Source organism: Monodon monoceros, unplaced genomic scaffold, assembly GCF_005190385.1.
Source record: "Monodon monoceros isolate NGI ecotype Baffin Bay Population unplaced genomic scaffold, NGI_Narwhal_1 Super_Scaffold_1, whole genome shotgun sequence".
Classification (NCBI taxonomy): domain Eukaryota; kingdom Metazoa; phylum Chordata; class Mammalia; order Artiodactyla; family Monodontidae; genus Monodon; species Monodon monoceros.
Genome location: NW_021703765.1, coordinates 47982885 through 47999636, shown reverse-complemented (window position 1 = coordinate 47999636; position 16752 = coordinate 47982885). Strand labels below are relative to the sequence as shown.

The 16752-nt window shown below is 46.0% G+C and overlaps 1 protein-coding gene across 2 annotated transcripts in view; it reads left to right on the top strand.

The window, feature by feature from the left end:
• Positions 1–16752, top strand: part of LAMA3 (laminin subunit alpha 3) — a 240003-nt gene that overhangs the window by 121794 nt on the left and 101457 nt on the right. For both annotated transcript variants that reach the window (XM_029230133.1, XM_029230150.1), the window contains 9 exons: positions 2753–2913; positions 6075–6183; positions 8113–8210; positions 9082–9226; positions 10836–10962; positions 11045–11184; positions 12697–12812; positions 13950–14161; positions 15300–15504. In XM_029230133.1, the coding sequence (XP_029085966.1) occupies positions 2753–2913; positions 6075–6183; positions 8113–8210; positions 9082–9226; positions 10836–10962; positions 11045–11184; positions 12697–12812; positions 13950–14161; positions 15300–15504 (1313 nt within the window). The remainder of the gene's footprint in view (positions 1–2752; positions 2914–6074; positions 6184–8112; positions 8211–9081; positions 9227–10835; positions 10963–11044; positions 11185–12696; positions 12813–13949; positions 14162–15299; positions 15505–16752) is intronic.

The window sequence follows — 16752 nt, the reverse complement described above, 5'->3', positions numbered from 1 at the left end:
CCGTTAGCTCACCCACATCAGCTTCTGCTTATTGCATCTCCCAGCTCATTCTCCATACTGCAGTCAGCATGCTCATTTCGACAGAAGTATCTAATCGTCACTGACTTTCTCACCCCACGCTCACACATACACAGTTGGAACGTTACAATAACATCTTATTGCTCGTAGGAGAGAGACAAAAATTTGTAATGTCCTCTAAGGTTGCCCCTTTTACCTCCCAATTTTATCATACCTCCTCTTGCTCTCTGTTCCTTGTCACTGTGGCCAACCTTCAGTCACTTGGACGTACATTATAGGCTACCCTTTATGTCGTAGGCTGTTCCCTATGCCTGAATGCTTTTCCCTCCCCTCTTGGTCTGGCTGTCTGTTCCTCGTCCTTCAGCACTCAGCTTGGTTGTTGCTTCTTCAGGGAAGTCTTCGCCTCCCCCCTCACCTTCCTGACTAGCTCAGGCGCCCCTCTTAGCCCTTCTTCAGAGCATTTGTCATACATGTAATTTCACATTGCATTTGTCCAGTTATCTAATTATTTGATTAAAACCTGTCTGAGGGCAGAGACCAGATCTGTCTTGTTTACCATTGCATGTCCATCACTTTGCTGGTGGGCAGACATAGAGTAGGTGTTTAGTAAGTCTGTGTTGACCAAATCATTTTGAATCCTTACTTCGACATCAGGCAGGCTAGTTATCCCTCTTAGCTTTGTGTAAGCAACAGATTTGATACACCCACCTTTAATGTCTTTACCCTGAAACACCGATAACTAGGTGAAGACAGTTTTGTGCCATAAAATGGGAAAGATCCCTCCAGAGTGACACTGGTTTCGTTAAAGTTCGCTTTTTCAAAGATAATAACTGATAACAAACAGCGACAGTAGGGTTTCTGTTTTCCATCATTTACATCTTTTGTCTGACTTGTCAGAACCCATTATTACCATCAAAAATACATTCAAAACCCTTCCAACAAGTCTTCCAAAAATCAACCCAAAGGACTCAGAGTAGGAAGAGTAATAGAAATTTATAATAGAGAATAGAGTGCTATGATAGAACTGGCAGCCAATGATAACTCCTGGGAGAAGGCTCCTCATTGGCCTGTGTGTGTTCCATGGTGGGGTGAAGACAGACAAGCCCTGGTTTGGAGGTGCCCAGGGGAGAGATGCTGGCAATGACCTCCCCACACGGACCAATGGCAGCGGCATATTTCACTGTAAGACACAGAGTGGAGAAGTGGTGTGGATAATCCACATTTTGTCCCTGAGGGAAGTCTTTCTATTATTTAAGTGATAGAAAAATCACTGTGGAAAATGGCAGCTGTGGGCTTCAGAGCTGTACAGAAGGAACAGTACATGTGAATTTCCTGAAGGCAAGGGACAAGAGGATTTTAATTAAGCGTGGTGAAGCTTGGCTGGGCCTGCGCTTACGGGCCGAAGTGGGTTAAACGGCTAAGGAGTGTAGTTCTAATATTGGCTCAGGCATTAAATATGCACATACACTTTGATCCAGCAATTCTAATTCCACTTCTAGGAATCTTACAGAAATACTAGCATAAAGATATAAATATAGATTCAGATATATACATAGATATATAGATATAGCTAGATGATCATATAGCCTTATATGTTTTAGGAAAAATTAGAGGCAACCTAAGTGTCTGTCAATAGGGGATTAGTTAAATAAATGATTTTACATTCATACTGTGGGATGGTAGGGAGCCATTAGAAAAATGAAGTTTATCTGTATGTACTGGTATACACATACTAAATACTACTGAGTAAAAAAAAAGTCGTGGCAAAAAGCAAGAACCAGAGTTGTAATCATCGTTTATATAGTGCTTACAACATTCAGATACAGTTTTAAGAGCTCTTCACATATTAACTCACTTAATCCTCATAATCTTCAGAGGTGGGTACTACGTTATCCTCATTTTTACCCAGGGGGATACTGAGGCATACAGATGTTAAGTAACTTGCTCAAGGTCACACAGCTGGAGGCACAGTGATTCCAGACTGCATGCTCCCAACCACTAGGCAGTGTCAGGGGTGGGTGTGCTTTATCTGTAGAGGGCCAGGTAGTAAGTATTTTCAGTTTTGCGGCCCATATGGACCCTGTCGCAACTACTCAGCCCTGCTGTGATGGTACGAAAGCATCCATGTTTGCCTACAGATTTTCTTTAAAAAAAAAAAGTACATATGTGTGCATTGTGCATTTTCAGATGTAGAAAATGGTTTGGAAGTATGAAAACCAAGCTCTCATTAGTCATCATCTCAGGAGAGAGGTGTGTGTATCACTTTACATTATTTGCATTCATACAAGTCATTATTTGCATTCATAAAAGTCTCTTTTTTAATCAAAGAACAGTTAAAGAGCTTCGAGGCATACTTTCATTCCTTTCATCTCCCATTGGAAATTCCTTTTTACTTCAAGTTTTGGAGTATCTTTGGCCTTGGGAAACAAGACAAATATATGGGTAGAAGGAGTAGAGGCCCCTATAAGTAGGGTCGCCAGATTTAGACAATAAAAATACCAGATGCCCCAATAAATTTGAATTGCAGTTCAACTATAATTATGTGTTACTTATCTGCATTTCAAACTTAACAGAGCGTCCTGTATTTTATTGGGCATCCCTACCTACAAGACCACATTTCTTAGTTTGATGACATATAAAACTCTTCCTGGGGTCTGCTCAGCCCCAGTTTCACCGTTGCCTATGGAAACGCATCCAGCACATCTCACATCTGTCCACTTGGGCTCTCCGACAGGTGGAGCTGCACCTGCGGCTGCGGGTCCCGAGGGTCGGCCACTACGTGGTCGTGGTCGAGTATGCCACGGAAGCAGACCAGCTGTCTGAGGCCGACGTGCTCGTGCAGGGCCCCGGGGCTGACCTGGCAGGCCGGGTGAACATCTACAGCTGCAAATACAGGTAACCATCCTGTTACAGGGCGAGTCCTCTGTAACTGGACAGGCAGGAGGTCAGCTGTGGGAACTTTAGTTTTTATCTAACTTGGAAAGTTGTTTCCTTTTGGAGGCTGAGCTTGAAAACCAGCAGGGGGGTAGTTGTGAGACCCAGCATCTTCCCCAGCGTGGTTTCAGAAGGCTTCTCCGTAGGCAGTACCTTGAAAAGCTTGCACTTTCTTGAAAAGCTGTATGTTCTACTTACCATTTTGTCTCAGATTCACATGAAGCAGCACAACCTTTTTGCTTTACTCTGTGTCACCCTATGGGGGGGCAGTGAACTCAGGGCTCTTCCCTCAAACACCGTGTAGAGTACATGGGTGCCTGGCACATTCTCCACTACTCCTGCCTTCACAACACGCCCTTCAGAACTGGGGATCATTAATGTTGATCGTCAGGTGAAAAATAATTTGACAAAGGAATCTCAGATTCACCCTGACAAAGTTCATCTCTTCCAAGAGCGCTGACAAAGGTTTATTAAAAATTGTTTTCTTTGCATAATGTTTAAAGATGTATGCAAATGTTCAGAGTATACTTTAATTAAAGAATCAGTGCAAGGGATGTTTCCCATGAAATTAATTGTAGAATAAATGGCACTGGAAGGCAGAGGCTCCTGAGAGGGCAGGGGGGTGATAACTACAGTGAACCCTCCCAATTCTTGGCCAAGACCTTGAACATTTTATAACCTCTATGTTTATGTGTTTTTTGTCAAACCCAAGATGACTTGAGGTAGTTGGACATTTTCCCCGTTTTGCAAATTAAAGAACTTATGAAAAATGTTACTTTTGGTAGCTTAGAATGGAAAATTTTATGAGACTTGATGAAACGGTTATTAAATTAATATCACACTCTTGGCAACCCTACAAAATAAACTGTGAAAGTTTCTTTTCAAAACCTTAAAAAATCTAATCTTCCCTTTTCTCTGGGGTGATGCTTAAAAAAAGAAACAAAGAATGTAATTATATATGCATTTTTAATAGGAACACCAGATGGCCCAGAAAAGTTCCCTAGAATGTTCTGTCATTTTCTGAAAATACCAGTTTCATCTATAGGTGACATCAGCCACCACTGGGATGTACACTCGCCCCCTGAGTCCTGGAGACTGTTGGCCACAGCGCCTAGGGCATGGCTTCTCCATACCCCATCCACCCAAGCCCACCCTCCAGTTCAGCTCTCTGACCCCTTCCACCTTGCAGATCAGGGCTTGATCCCTGCTCCACAGTGTACAAAGTGGAGATGGCCCAGCAAACAGGAGGAAACATTCTTAATGACCTCCATGACTCTTGACTATCTCAGAAGAGGCTGAGACTATCTATGCCAAGCAGAGGAGTGATTTCAAAACTAAAGAAAGAAAGAACACCCTTCCAGGGTTCCGCGAGCCATAAGCATTGTTTCAGGACCTTTGTCTGAATGGTGTTTTAAGGAGAGAAGTACATGATATTCTGCAGATCATTTAGGCTTTGGACGTGGCGACAACACCAAAGTTCTCAGTCATTAGATTTCCAAGACAATACTGCATTAGACTAGGAATTACTATTATTGTATTTAACCACTCCTAGGGAAGTCCCATGGTATCTTTTCACTTGTCTAAAATATTTCCTTTTTCTCTACTTTGCATGTCATGTGGATAAGTGAAAATGACCAGGCTGCAAGTAATAGAGTCCAAAAATACGATGCAATTGGAAAATATTTGACCCATAAAAAGCTATTTCAACTGACAGACCCTTTCAGTATGGCAGCTTCTCCTGCTGAGATTTGAACCTTTCCCAGCATTTCTCAAGTGAGGTCTAACTATGTTGTTATAAAACAATATCCCAACAGAAAAGTAGTGGTGCTCGTAGGAGCACCACTTTCCAAAATAGTGCTGTGATAACTCTGATAAATCTGATCTGCCCTCCATAAGAGAGGTGATCACTAATGATTCAATCAATCCAGTTATTACTGTTAGTCTACTCTTAGTAAGAATTGAATAGAGGATAAAACTCAATCTAAGGGAGTCACTTAATATAATCACTTGATATATTTAACTCCCAGAGTTATGGTTGAATCCAATAGAAATGCATTTTAATTGACACATGTATTCACACCCACACACATGCACAAAAGGGAAAAGAAAACAGCTATTTATTGAGTTTCTAATGTATGCCACAAACCATGGCTCTTTATACACTATCTCATTTTAATTCTCACCTCAAAAGTATTGCATTAATTATTTCAAACGTTTTGCAGAGATGGTCGTTTTCTTTTCGTATGTCTCTAGTTCCAAATTATATTTATAGACCGAAAAGTTGCTACTTTAGACGATGAAGTTGAAGCATTCCTCACATAATACTTCCTTTATGGGTTTTACTACGAGGCTGTATTCTTTAGTTCAAAATCTTACTTTAAATGTTCCTGAGCTCTGTATGTCCTCTGATGCCGTGGAGGGAAGGAGCACCACTGGTAGAATGAGGAAGGAGCATCAGGAGGAACAGACTGAGCTTCTAAAGGCAAACTCGGGGCTTTTCAGCCTCATTACTGACGCGGCATGAGATGGTCATTGTGAGTTCAGTAGGCAACTTTAATCTCCAACAGTACCAGTGATATTGGTAAATTTCCAAGAAGGCTGTGTCTTAGACATTACTGGCCCTGGGGCTCTTTCTCCAGATGACCAAACCAAGTATTATAAAGCTGGGTGGAGGGCTTCCCTGGTGGCGCAGTGGTTGAGAGTCCGCCTGCCGATGCAGGGGACACGGGTTCATGCCCCGGTCCAGGAAGATCCCACATGCCACGGAGCGGCTGGGCCCGTGAGCCATGGCCGCTGAGCCTCCGCGTCCGGAGCCTGTGCTCCGCAACGGGAGAGGCCACAACAGTGAGAGGCCCGCGTACCACACACACACAAAAAAAAGCTGGGTGGAGAAGGTGCGCAAGGCCGTCAGCCCTGAGAGGTGCAACTCAGAGCACAGTGGGAAGGTTCTTTTTCCCCTACTGATCATGGGCTGCATCCCTCCTAAACTCCACCTCCAGGGAAATTCATTGTCAGTGACCTGGTTAACAACAGGAGAAACTGAAGCGCAATCAGCAACCCCACAGGGCATAAAGTGAGGGAGACCAGGGGAGTAAGGTTAAGAAAACTGTTTCCTCTTGTAGCGTCCTCTGCCGGAGCGCTGTGACCGACGGCAGGAGTCGCCTTGCTGTGTACGAGCTGTTAGAAGATGCAGATGTTTGGCTCAAAGCACGGATGGCCCGATTCCTTCTGGTATGCTTCTGTTTTGACCGCTGAATTTTAGAAGTATTTTTATTGGTAACCATATATATTTTTAAAAGGTTATTAAAGTTTTGGTTGGGTTTGTGTTACATCTATAAAGTTAACCTGCAGAGAATTGCCAGTGTTATGATGTTTATTTTCCCATCTAGAAATCTGTTTTGCCTCTTCATTTGTTGGAGCCTTTTCTATAGCATCCAATAAAGTTTAGTCATCAAATTTGAACACATTTCACGAAACGCCATTTCATTAATTTGTATTTGTTGTTACTATTATGAATGAACTATCTTTTGTTGTTATATTTCCTAGTTTATTATTATTGCTGGTGTATAGAAATGCCATTAATTACTGCTTATTTCTTTCCACTTTACTATTTTATTATGTCTATTAGCTTCTTGGAAGATTTCTTCAGAATTTTCAAGGTTGTAATCACCTGGTATTTTTTTCCAGACCATTGTTACTCAATTCCAAGAAGAGTATTTTCAATTAATTAGATATATACTATTTTTTTTTTTTTTTTTTTTGCGGCCACCAGGGAAACCCAGATATATACTATTAAGAGTTAAAATGCCAGCTTTGGCAGATTAAATACCCTTTTAATAGCATAACTTAAATATTGAGAATTGTGATAAACAGAGGCAGTGGGATCTGGGCTAGGAAGGGGTGGTCAGGTTTACAATAAATATCTCAGGGAACATAAGATTATCTAAGCATGAAGCAACTTCCTGATACTGCTAATATTAAGCATGTATCACTCTGGGAAGTGCCAGGCCAGCCTGTTCTAATATGTTCTAGATATTCGTGCTTGACAGTATTAAAAATGTTGCGCTTTCTCTTAAGAACTATCTGGAGTTTAGTTTTTAAACATTATTATATAAACTATATAATAATTTAAGACTTTTTAAAATGATGACTCTTTTTAAACATAATAAGTCAAGTGAATCTTAACCTCTTCATTTTTGGAAATTATAATGGGGCTGAACATCCTTCTTTTAAGCATAAGTTTGCCCTTTTTGAAATAGTCACATGTCATTCAGAGTCAAGGCTGACTGGAAAATAAGCTCTGTGAAGGCAGGAGTGTGTCCATCTTGGTCTTGCAGAATCCCACCGTCTCAGTGCCTGGCATATAGTAGGTGTTCAATTAAAATTTTGTTGTTACCGAATAGCTTTGTGACCAAGCTGGTAATAGTTTTGATTTAAAATAAAAGGTATTAAGTTAATGACTGAATTTCTTGTGTGACTCAGAAACTAGCTCTGGAAACAGAGCCCAAATGTGCCTGAGATACAAGTCAACCTCTATTGAGAAGGATTGTTTGTAGCAGGAGCAGCCCTCTTTCTGAACAGCAGGCTCCCTGGTTGCCCACCACATCCCTGCCTCTCCCTGCCAAGGGGTCTGAAGAGCCAGCATCGGCCCAAGGCAGGAGAGAAAAAACTGTCAAAAGTCACTGACAGAGAGTTGTTTTTGAACTTTCACATGATTTTGTTTATTCGTATAATTATTCCAAGAGCAATTTAGTCAGTGATCCTGTATAATAGTAAAAAGGATTTGTTGGACATAATGATGCCAGAGGGAGTGCTCTCCTGTGATTTTTACTGCTTTACAATAATAGTTATAATTCCTCTGGATGAATTCTTAACGGCTTTTTGTTGTTGTTGTTGTTGGGTCTTTGTTGCTGTGTGCGGGCTTTTCTCTCGCTGTGGGTGTGCAGGCTTAAGTAATTGTGGCGCACGGGCTTAGTTGCTCCACAGCATGTGGGATCCTCCCGGACCAGGGCTTGAACCCGTGTCCCCTGCATTGGCAGACAGATTCTTAACCACTGCACTGCCAGGGAAGACCTGAACAGCTTTTTTAAAAGAATGTGTTTGGCTATAACCTCGACTTCACTGATAACTGGGACATACCTTCTTGTATTTGCTCGACAGCATCAAATTTGTATCATACCCACTGAAGAATTCTCAGTGGAATATTTGAGACCTCACGTCAAATGCATTGCCAGTTATGGGAGATTTGTTAATGAAAGGTAATGTGTTTCCTTCCTTTATCCCTTGTTTGTGCTGAGTGATACTTAATGCTTTTAAGACTGTAGATTTATATTTGACTTCAGAAGTGATCACAGGCCAAGGTGCTAAAGGCTGGTGATGCATTAAAAAAAAAGAAAAAAAGAGCTAAATCATTCATCCCAGCATTCTTTCCAGAATTCCATCATATCAGGAAGCTGACAGGGGAAATGTTTAAGCCTCACCCTTGAGGGCAGTTACTCTGAAGTTCTATTCTGAGCCTTCGTCAAGACTCAACTTTGTTCCAATCCTTTAATCTCTATGTCTGAGATTCCTCATTTACAAAAAACATGAAAATAATGACCCATCTCACAACTATGTTATGAGAATTAGCTAACCAATGATTCTTGGGATTTGGGGAAGGTTGTTTGGATGTAGATTCAAAAATAATTTATGGATACAGTCATGACATCTTATGCATATGGTTGAAACCACCAAGACAATGAAATCTGGCTGTGCCTAAAAGAAATGATAGGCATGTGTTCTCTTTGTTTTTGTGTAGTTTTATGTCAACATTGATGTTTAGAGGTGAATAATAATGTTTCATTGCATTGATCTCATTTAACAATGAATTTTAGTCCTAGAGAGGGAAGTTTTAATAAGTTTCCATCTAGCTTACTTTCCTTCAAAATTAAGATTTTTATTTTCTGTCTTAGCTTATTGTATTAAGCGGGCAGCCGGAATACACTTGGCCAGTCCAGAGCACTGAGTATGTTTGTATAAAGATCTCCACAGGCTGGTGGTTCTCTGGATCCTTTTGATGCTTAGACTCTGTATCTTCACCGGGGGACAGTTCTTCGGGTTTTTGTTATTTTTCAGTATTCTCTTTTTCAGTGCCACCTGTATCTCCTTGGTCCCTGAAACTCCTCCAACAGCATTAATTTTGGATGTTCCGAATGGTGGGTCTTCCCCTCTCCTGCCCCAGGACCCTTTACCTTCTGCTGACGCTCTTACTGGAGTCACCTTGAAGGCCCCACAGGTAGGGCTCCCCCTCAGTGTGCTGCTTGTAAACCAGTGGTTCTCAAAGTGTGGTCCCAACCAGCAGCGTCCCCATCCCCAGGGAACTTGTTAGAAATGCAAATCTGCAGGTGTCACCCCAGAACTATTGAATTAGAAACTCTGAAGAGGGGTGCAGGAATCTGTGCTTTAACAAATCCTCCAGGGGATTTGGATGCCCCTAAAGTTTGAGCACCTCTGCTCTCAACTGTGGAGAATCCCAGGCATGAGGCATCCGGTTAATCCTGTCTGTGGCCACCCCATCCTGACGCTCCTTTTCCCTCCTGCATCGCTGTCTACATAGTCATTTGGCAATTTTTCATGAGCCATCTTAGGATAGGTCATATTTTCATGGGCTACTGCTACTTAACGTTGTTGAATCATTAATTATCTTCCCAGATCAGAACATGAGCGCTTTTAGAACTCTAACAAATTTTTTGCGGCCCCAACTTGTAGGCAGGACATTCCCAATAAACACATATTGATTAATCATCTAGAGCACAAAGGTGAAGTATATGAAGGGAATACACCTTTTTTTCACTGTAAACTACACAATTGCAGGACTTAATGTTTGTTCTGATGCCATTATGTCCTTCTGATCCTAGAGATGGCTTGTGTCAGTTCACATTGCATCAAGATAGGAAATTAACAGGATTTGGGAGAGAAAATTTCGTAAGATTCCGTATGGGCAAGGCAACCTAGAATAGTAGGGGGAAATGAATTGAAATCATGGCAATAGAACTCTACTCCTGGTTTTGCTATAAATTTAGTGTATGACCTTTAGTCAGTCACCCTCCAAGGCACCGCTCTCATCCAAAAGATAATCTTCTATTGTTGTTATTCTTGTAGGGTTTTTTTGCAGTTTGAAAAGACATTACTCACATAGTGAGGCTTTCTGGGGAGAGCAGGGCTCACACTCAAACCTGAGCAAGCATTGGGGTCTGAATCTGGTTTTCGTTGTGGTTAGGAGGGGGTGGGGGGGAGTCTGGGTGAGGGCTCCCTCTCCCATGGGCTGGAATTTGTGTGGTTAGAACTTCCCACATGTGCCAAGGGATGAACACCTGGGCTTTCTTATTAGCTTGTCCAGGTGTAGGACAAAAGGCAATAGGTGAGTGATGGAGCTTGAAAACCGTCAAACATAAAAAATGGAGTCTGACCCTTTGTTACACGGTTATTACAAGTAGTGCTTGAATGCTGGGAACATTCTTGTATGGCCTTTTGCACACACAGTGTGCCTTTGTGTTGTTAAATACCTAGGAATGCAGTTGCTCAGTTATATGTTCAACTTTGGTAAAAACCACCACATAGTTTTCCAAAGTGATTTTACCAAATGTTACTCCCTCCAGCATCATTTATGGTTGTCCCACAGTTGGTTTGTCCATTCTGCAGCTGAGGGTTATTTGGTTTGTTTCCAGTGTTTGTGATCACAAATAAAGCTGCTCCAAACGTTCAAGGGAAGGTTTTTTGTGAATGTGGATTTTCACTTCTCTTGGGTAAATACCGAGGTTGTTTTGGTTTTTAACCTCAAAATATCCCGTAATTCTAATTATTCATAACTCTGCAGCTTGAGGAATATTTTTTTTCCCACCCAGAACCAAGTGACCTTGCGAGGACTCGTACCGCGTCCGGGTCGATACGTCATTGTGGTCCATTTTTATCAACCAGTGCATCCGACGTTCCTGGCACAGGTGTCTGTGGACAGAGGGCGGCTGCAGCCAGGTGAGCTGCGGGGAGCAGGGCCGGCTGCAGGGCTCACCTGCCTTGGCAGGGGTGTGATAGGAATGCCTCTCTCTTCCCCCAGGCATCTTCCGTGCCTCTTTTTGCCCCCATGTGCTTGGCTGCCGGGACCAAGTGATCGCCGGAGATCAGGTTGAGTTTGACATCTCGGAGCCGGAGGTGGCCGTGACTGTGAAGGTTCCAGAAGGAAAGTCCTTAGTTTGGGTGCGTTCTGCTTATTTCTCAGCTTGCTCTTCACGTGGTTGCCTTGGTTGGCTGCTCTGTGCGTCAGTTTTGGCTCATGACAATAATTCCTCCAAGGAACTGAAGCCAGATTTATAGCAAAGTGTTTAAATTTTGCAGCTAACTTTACCCAAAAAAAAAGTCTTTCTCTGACAATTAAAATCAAGGGAAAGCAGAATAATAGAGAAGTGACTAGGAAGAAAAGCCTCCCTGCACGAGCCTGGAGCCCTCTCCTTCAGCCCCTCCTCAATCTCCTCTGACAGGCCTCCCTCTGAAGCATTCAACACTCATTTGTTCTTGAAAATTTCATTCTTTTTGGCTTCCATAGCTACTTCCTCTTGTTTTTTTTTCCCACTTTCTCCACTGCTCCTTCAATGATTTCTCTTTCCCTTCATCCCCATATGTCGCCGTTCCCTCGGGCTCGACGGTGAGCCCCCTTGTTCTAAGATTTCTCTTTGAATAAATCGTCTGTGCCTGTCGATTCTGTTCTCTCCTCTGTGAGAATGACACCCTCATCTGTGAACTCATTTCTCATCTTTGCTGAGCTCTAGGACCATCTACTGCACATCCCCATAGCCAGAGAGCTCACAAGTCCCTCCAACTTAGCCTGTTACTAGCCCAGCCCCGGGCATCCCCTACCCAGTTCATTACCTTGGTCGATGGAATCATGGTCACCCAATGCCTGTAAAGCCTTGGAGAGCCAGGAAGCACTGCCCAGGCCTGCTCTGTGGGCCTCCAGTTTTTGCTCATGCCTCCTCTCTCTCTGAGGATGTCATCTTCCTAGGGACAGGGGCCTGACTTTATTCATTTTGTATCCCCTGTGCCTGGAACACCGTCTGGCACAGGTACTTGGCAATGTTTATTGAACTGAATAACGTGAGAGCAGTAGACTCAGTAAGCTGTAAGTTGGTGAGTAGTTGACGAAGACGTTTGAAATTTCCTGCAGCATTTGTTACTGGCGCAGTCTGGTTTATACAGGTACAGAGAACTGAGCAGTATTTTTAAAGACTGGGGCTACAATTATTCATAATAGAGTATCTGATAGGATATGAATTTCAGGGGCAAGCCACCATGTGAGTTTCCCCATTGGTCCTGCCATTTCGGTTTGCTCACATTTAAAAACACAAAATGCAACCTCTGGAGATCCAGGGTCATCCCGGGCATGGATCACACAGGGCCCTGGCTGTCCTAACAGCTGTCCTGCTCACCCCTGATATCTCCTGTCCCCGCCCAGCACCCGAGGCTGCTGCTTCTCTGAACAGGTGCTCCAGGAGGTCTGCCCCCCACTTGTTATCATTTCCTGCATGGAAACATGGCCTGAGCCTTCAACACTGGCTTAGGGTTGTTTTGTGATTCTTTTTTCATAAATCCTGTTTCATTTGGTCTTGGGCTTAACAATAAAGAACGTTGATCTTAGCGAAGAGAAAGTGATGGAGAGCCGTAGGTATGCCGTGCTGTTGGAAATCCAAAGACATGCCGACAGCTTCCCTTTAGGTCCGTGTCCTAGTGGTGCCTGCGGAGAATTACGACTACCAAATCCTTCACAGAAAATCAGTGGACAAGTCATTCGAGTTTGTCACCAATTGTGGAGGGGACAGTTTTTATATTGAGTAAGTATCCTTTGTGGAAAGGCCCTGGGAGGCATGCAGCTCTCCCACATTCCCGACCAGAGCAAGAGGCCTGGGGAGGGGTGGCCCTTGGGTCTGTCTCTTTCTCTGGGAGCCTGAGGGAGTGGCACTGAGTCCCGCGTCCTTGGGACACGCTACAGCCGTTGTGCACATCTGGGCGAGATTTCCCTCCTCAACTTTGATCTCAACAGATCACCCTCCAAGCTGGGTTTCACAGGCTGCTTGGGAGTTTCTCTTCCTCTTCCCTGCTTCCTCTTGGCTGACTCAGATTCCTAAGATACCACACAGGGCTTCCTCCGCGGGGAGGCATGTGAGCCCTGAGTCCCACTCTCCTTTGCCCTCTGATTGAGTGGGGAGCATCACAGAGGGGTGGACCTCCCCGTCTTCCCTCTGTGGGTCCCTGAATGCTAAGAGCCTAGCACAGCCCTGAGTATCAACTCCTGCCATTCTTTTCTGCAGACCCACCCTGCCCCCTTGTAGGTTTCCTGAGGAACTGAGGCTCCCGGGGGCCAGATGCCTCCTGCATAGAAAATATTAAGAGCAAAGGCTCTGAGGTCAAACAGCTATGGGTTTGAGTACCTTCTCAACCACTTCATAGCTCTGTGGCCTTGGGAATGTTGCCTAATTTCTAGGCCCTCAGTTGCCTTATCTGTGAAATGGGGCTTAGGGACTAATTGGTTGGGTGGTTGTGAGGTTAAATGAGGTGTAGGCAAAAATTCTAACACACATGTTCAGTAAATGTTGGCAATTCACCTCCTCATTATTATTCTAATTGGTGTATCATTACACATGTAGGTGTAAATTTTTTTGGTGACTACTTTATTGAGATGTAATCCACACACCATACAATTCATCCTATAGGTGAATTTTCACCCCTTTATTCCAGCCGCCGAAAGTTCCCACCCACCATCCTGTGATGTGTCCTGGAGTGGATGGGGATGGGAGGAGGCGTGGCTGGCACCCTCTGTGAGTCCAGGGGTGGGGTTTTCTCTAACTTCCTCCCAAACTCCAGAGCCCCTCCCCCAAAACACTGCTTGGTGAGGCATGTGGGAAGAGGAAGGTTGGGACCGTTTCTGGGCACGCCTCCCAGGATCTCACCATGAGTTTTTGTTTCCACAGCCCCCAGAAAGCCTCTGGATTCTGTAAGGATTCTGCCAGGTCCCTGGTGGCCCTTTACCATGATGGTGCACTGCCTTGTGAGTGCCACCCCGCCGGGGCCATTGGCCATCGCTGCAGCCCAGAGGGCGGGCAGTGCCCATGCCGGCCCCATGTCATTGGGCGGCGGTGTACCCGCTGTCAAATGGGGTACTACGGATTCCCGCACTGCAAGCGTAAGTGCATGTTCAGGTCAGCCAAGGTCACCTAGGGCCAGGTTTCTTGAGTTTCACTGTGCTGGAGACTCACCTGGGAATCTTGTGAAAATGCAGATTCTGACTCTCAGGCCTGAGAGTCTGCATTTCCAGTAACCACTGAGAGTATACCCGTGCTGCTGGTCTAGGGACCACACTATGAGTAGCAAGGTTCTAGAAGATAAATATTTATGTTTGCCATGCTACGTGACCCATGCGCTTGGCAAAGCAGGTGAAGGTAAATAGCCTCAAGCATCAAAATATTGGACAGCTCAGTTCTCTTCTTAGTGGAATAGGTTAGGCTTCAGTTTTTTTTTTTTTTTTTTTTTTTGCGGTACGCGGGCCTCTCACTGTTGTGGCCTCTCCTGTTGCGGAGCACAGGCTCCAGACGCGCAGGCTCAGCGGCCATGGCTCACGGGCCCAGCTGCTCCGCGGCATGTGGGATCTTCCTGGACCGGGGCACGAACCCGTGTCCCCTGCATCGGCAGGCGGACTCTCAACCACTGCGCCACCAGGGAAGCCCTAGGCTTCAGTTTTTGCAGCCTCACCAAAGCTCAGCTGAGGTGGGAGGAGAGCCAGGGTCACAGGGCGTATTCCTCACTGAATGAGGAGGCCATGGATCTTTATCTAGGAAATGTGCTGCAGCCCTAGACGAGGGTCAGCCCAGGCCACGTGAAGGGGGCAGAGTCCCCGCATGGAGGCCAGCCTTTGCCTAACAAGGGCCCCGCTGCTGCATCCTGTCCTGACCTTGGGCTCAGTGCACTGGGGTGACGTGGAGGCCCTTCAAGGAGCCTGAGAAGAGCTGACCCTCTGACGGAGGACAGGCCTCACGTTAGAATGACATGTAACTGCAGCTCGGAGTCGAGGGGCGCTGGTGTCAGTAGCTCCAGCTGTGCCTCACTCAGCTTCTGCATGTTGTGTCCACCATGAGCGTTGGGTGTGGTCGGTCTTGGCCCCAAGAAAGGGGCCTTTCAGATAAACCACACTCAATAGTACCATAAGGGAAGAAAAGCAAGACCTTTCTCCCAGACCCCTTGGAAGGTTCTGGAAACCCTTGTGCAGTCCTGCTGGAGGTCAGGGGCGTCTAACCCTTTCACCGTGTCTCTTCATCCCCGGCCAGCGTGCACCTGCGGCCGGCGCCTTTGTGAGGAGACGATGGGGATGTGCCTTTGCCCGCCCCGCACGGTCAGGCCCCAGTGTGATGCGTGTGAGACACATTCCTTCAGCTTCCACCCGCTGGCCGGCTGCGAAGGCTGCAACTGTTCCAGGATGGGCACCGACGGGGCTGCCACCCCGGAGTGCGACAGGGACCATGGACAGTGCAGGTGAGGCATCCTACGGTGGGAAGGGAAGACGCTGTCTGTCCCCACACGGGTCCCCATTACTTCCCGCTTCGCACGGGCCCCGACACTGCTTGAGTTGACCTCAGGGTGGTGCTCCCACCCGGGATGGGCGTGGTGTGTGGAGTGTCTGGTCCCCTCGGGCTCGGGTGGCCTGGCAGAGCCTGGGTGGGCAGATGGCTGTCTCCCGAGGCCCAAGCAGCCTCGCCGTCCACTCCAGCCTCGTTCCGCGTGTGCGTGCGATAAGTGCGTGATTACGTGATCAGTTCCATCTCCTTGGTCACCGGGTGGTGAGCAGCTGTTTGTTTGTACTGAGGTCTGGGCTCCAAACCTTCACTCTCGTAAGCTGGTAGTTTTGTTAAGGATGTTGCTTGATGAAGTCTAAAATCCCGAGCCTGCTGCCCTGACTCAGATGGGGGAGCCGGAGATGGTGCAGAGGACTCCACAGGGGGCCTCCATTTGGGTAGGGCGGCAGGATGGGCAGTACCCGCTGGAGAGCCTGACCTGAGAGGCAGGGCTGCCTCCGGGGCCACCGAGGTCCAGCACACAGCTGCTGAGAGACAAGAGGCAAACGGCGGCTCAAACAGATGCCAGGGGGCCAAGAGGTTCGCTCAGCAGGTCAGCTCCACATTGGAAACCAGAGGGTGTTGTCACGTGACTCCAGGTCATCAGCCTGATCTCGGCAGGACCAGACAGTGGCCACAGGGGGTGAAGAACAGTCTCCTAGAAGAAAAGGCTGGAAAGAATCTGATAGGGGTTATGTGGCAGGAAAGCTGAAGCAGAGCTTCTGCCATCCAGGCCGGTGTGACCTGTGCAGGAGAAAGCATGAGGCTTGCCCCCACCCTGCACTCCCCCCCCCCCCCCACCCAAGCATGAGGACGTAGGCGTCGCTGCCTGTGATCCCAGCGTGAGAGCCAGGAGGGGCCGTAGCTGCGAGTGGCAGGCGTCTGCTTCTCCAGCTCCAGGGCAGCTGTGTTCATTTTCCGTGGCTGCTGACAAATGGCCACAGACTGGGTGTATTCAAACAACAGAAATTTATTCTTTCATGGTTCGAAAGGCTAAATGTCTGAAATCAAGGTGTTGCTCTTTCTAAAAGCTCTAGGAGAGACTGTTCCCTGCCTGCCTCTTACCTTCCCGTGTTGCCGGCAGTCCTTGGAATTCCTTGGTTCTGCCTCTGTCGTCTCATGGATTCTCCTTGTGTGTCTCTGTCTTCACATGGCTTTCTCCTCTCTG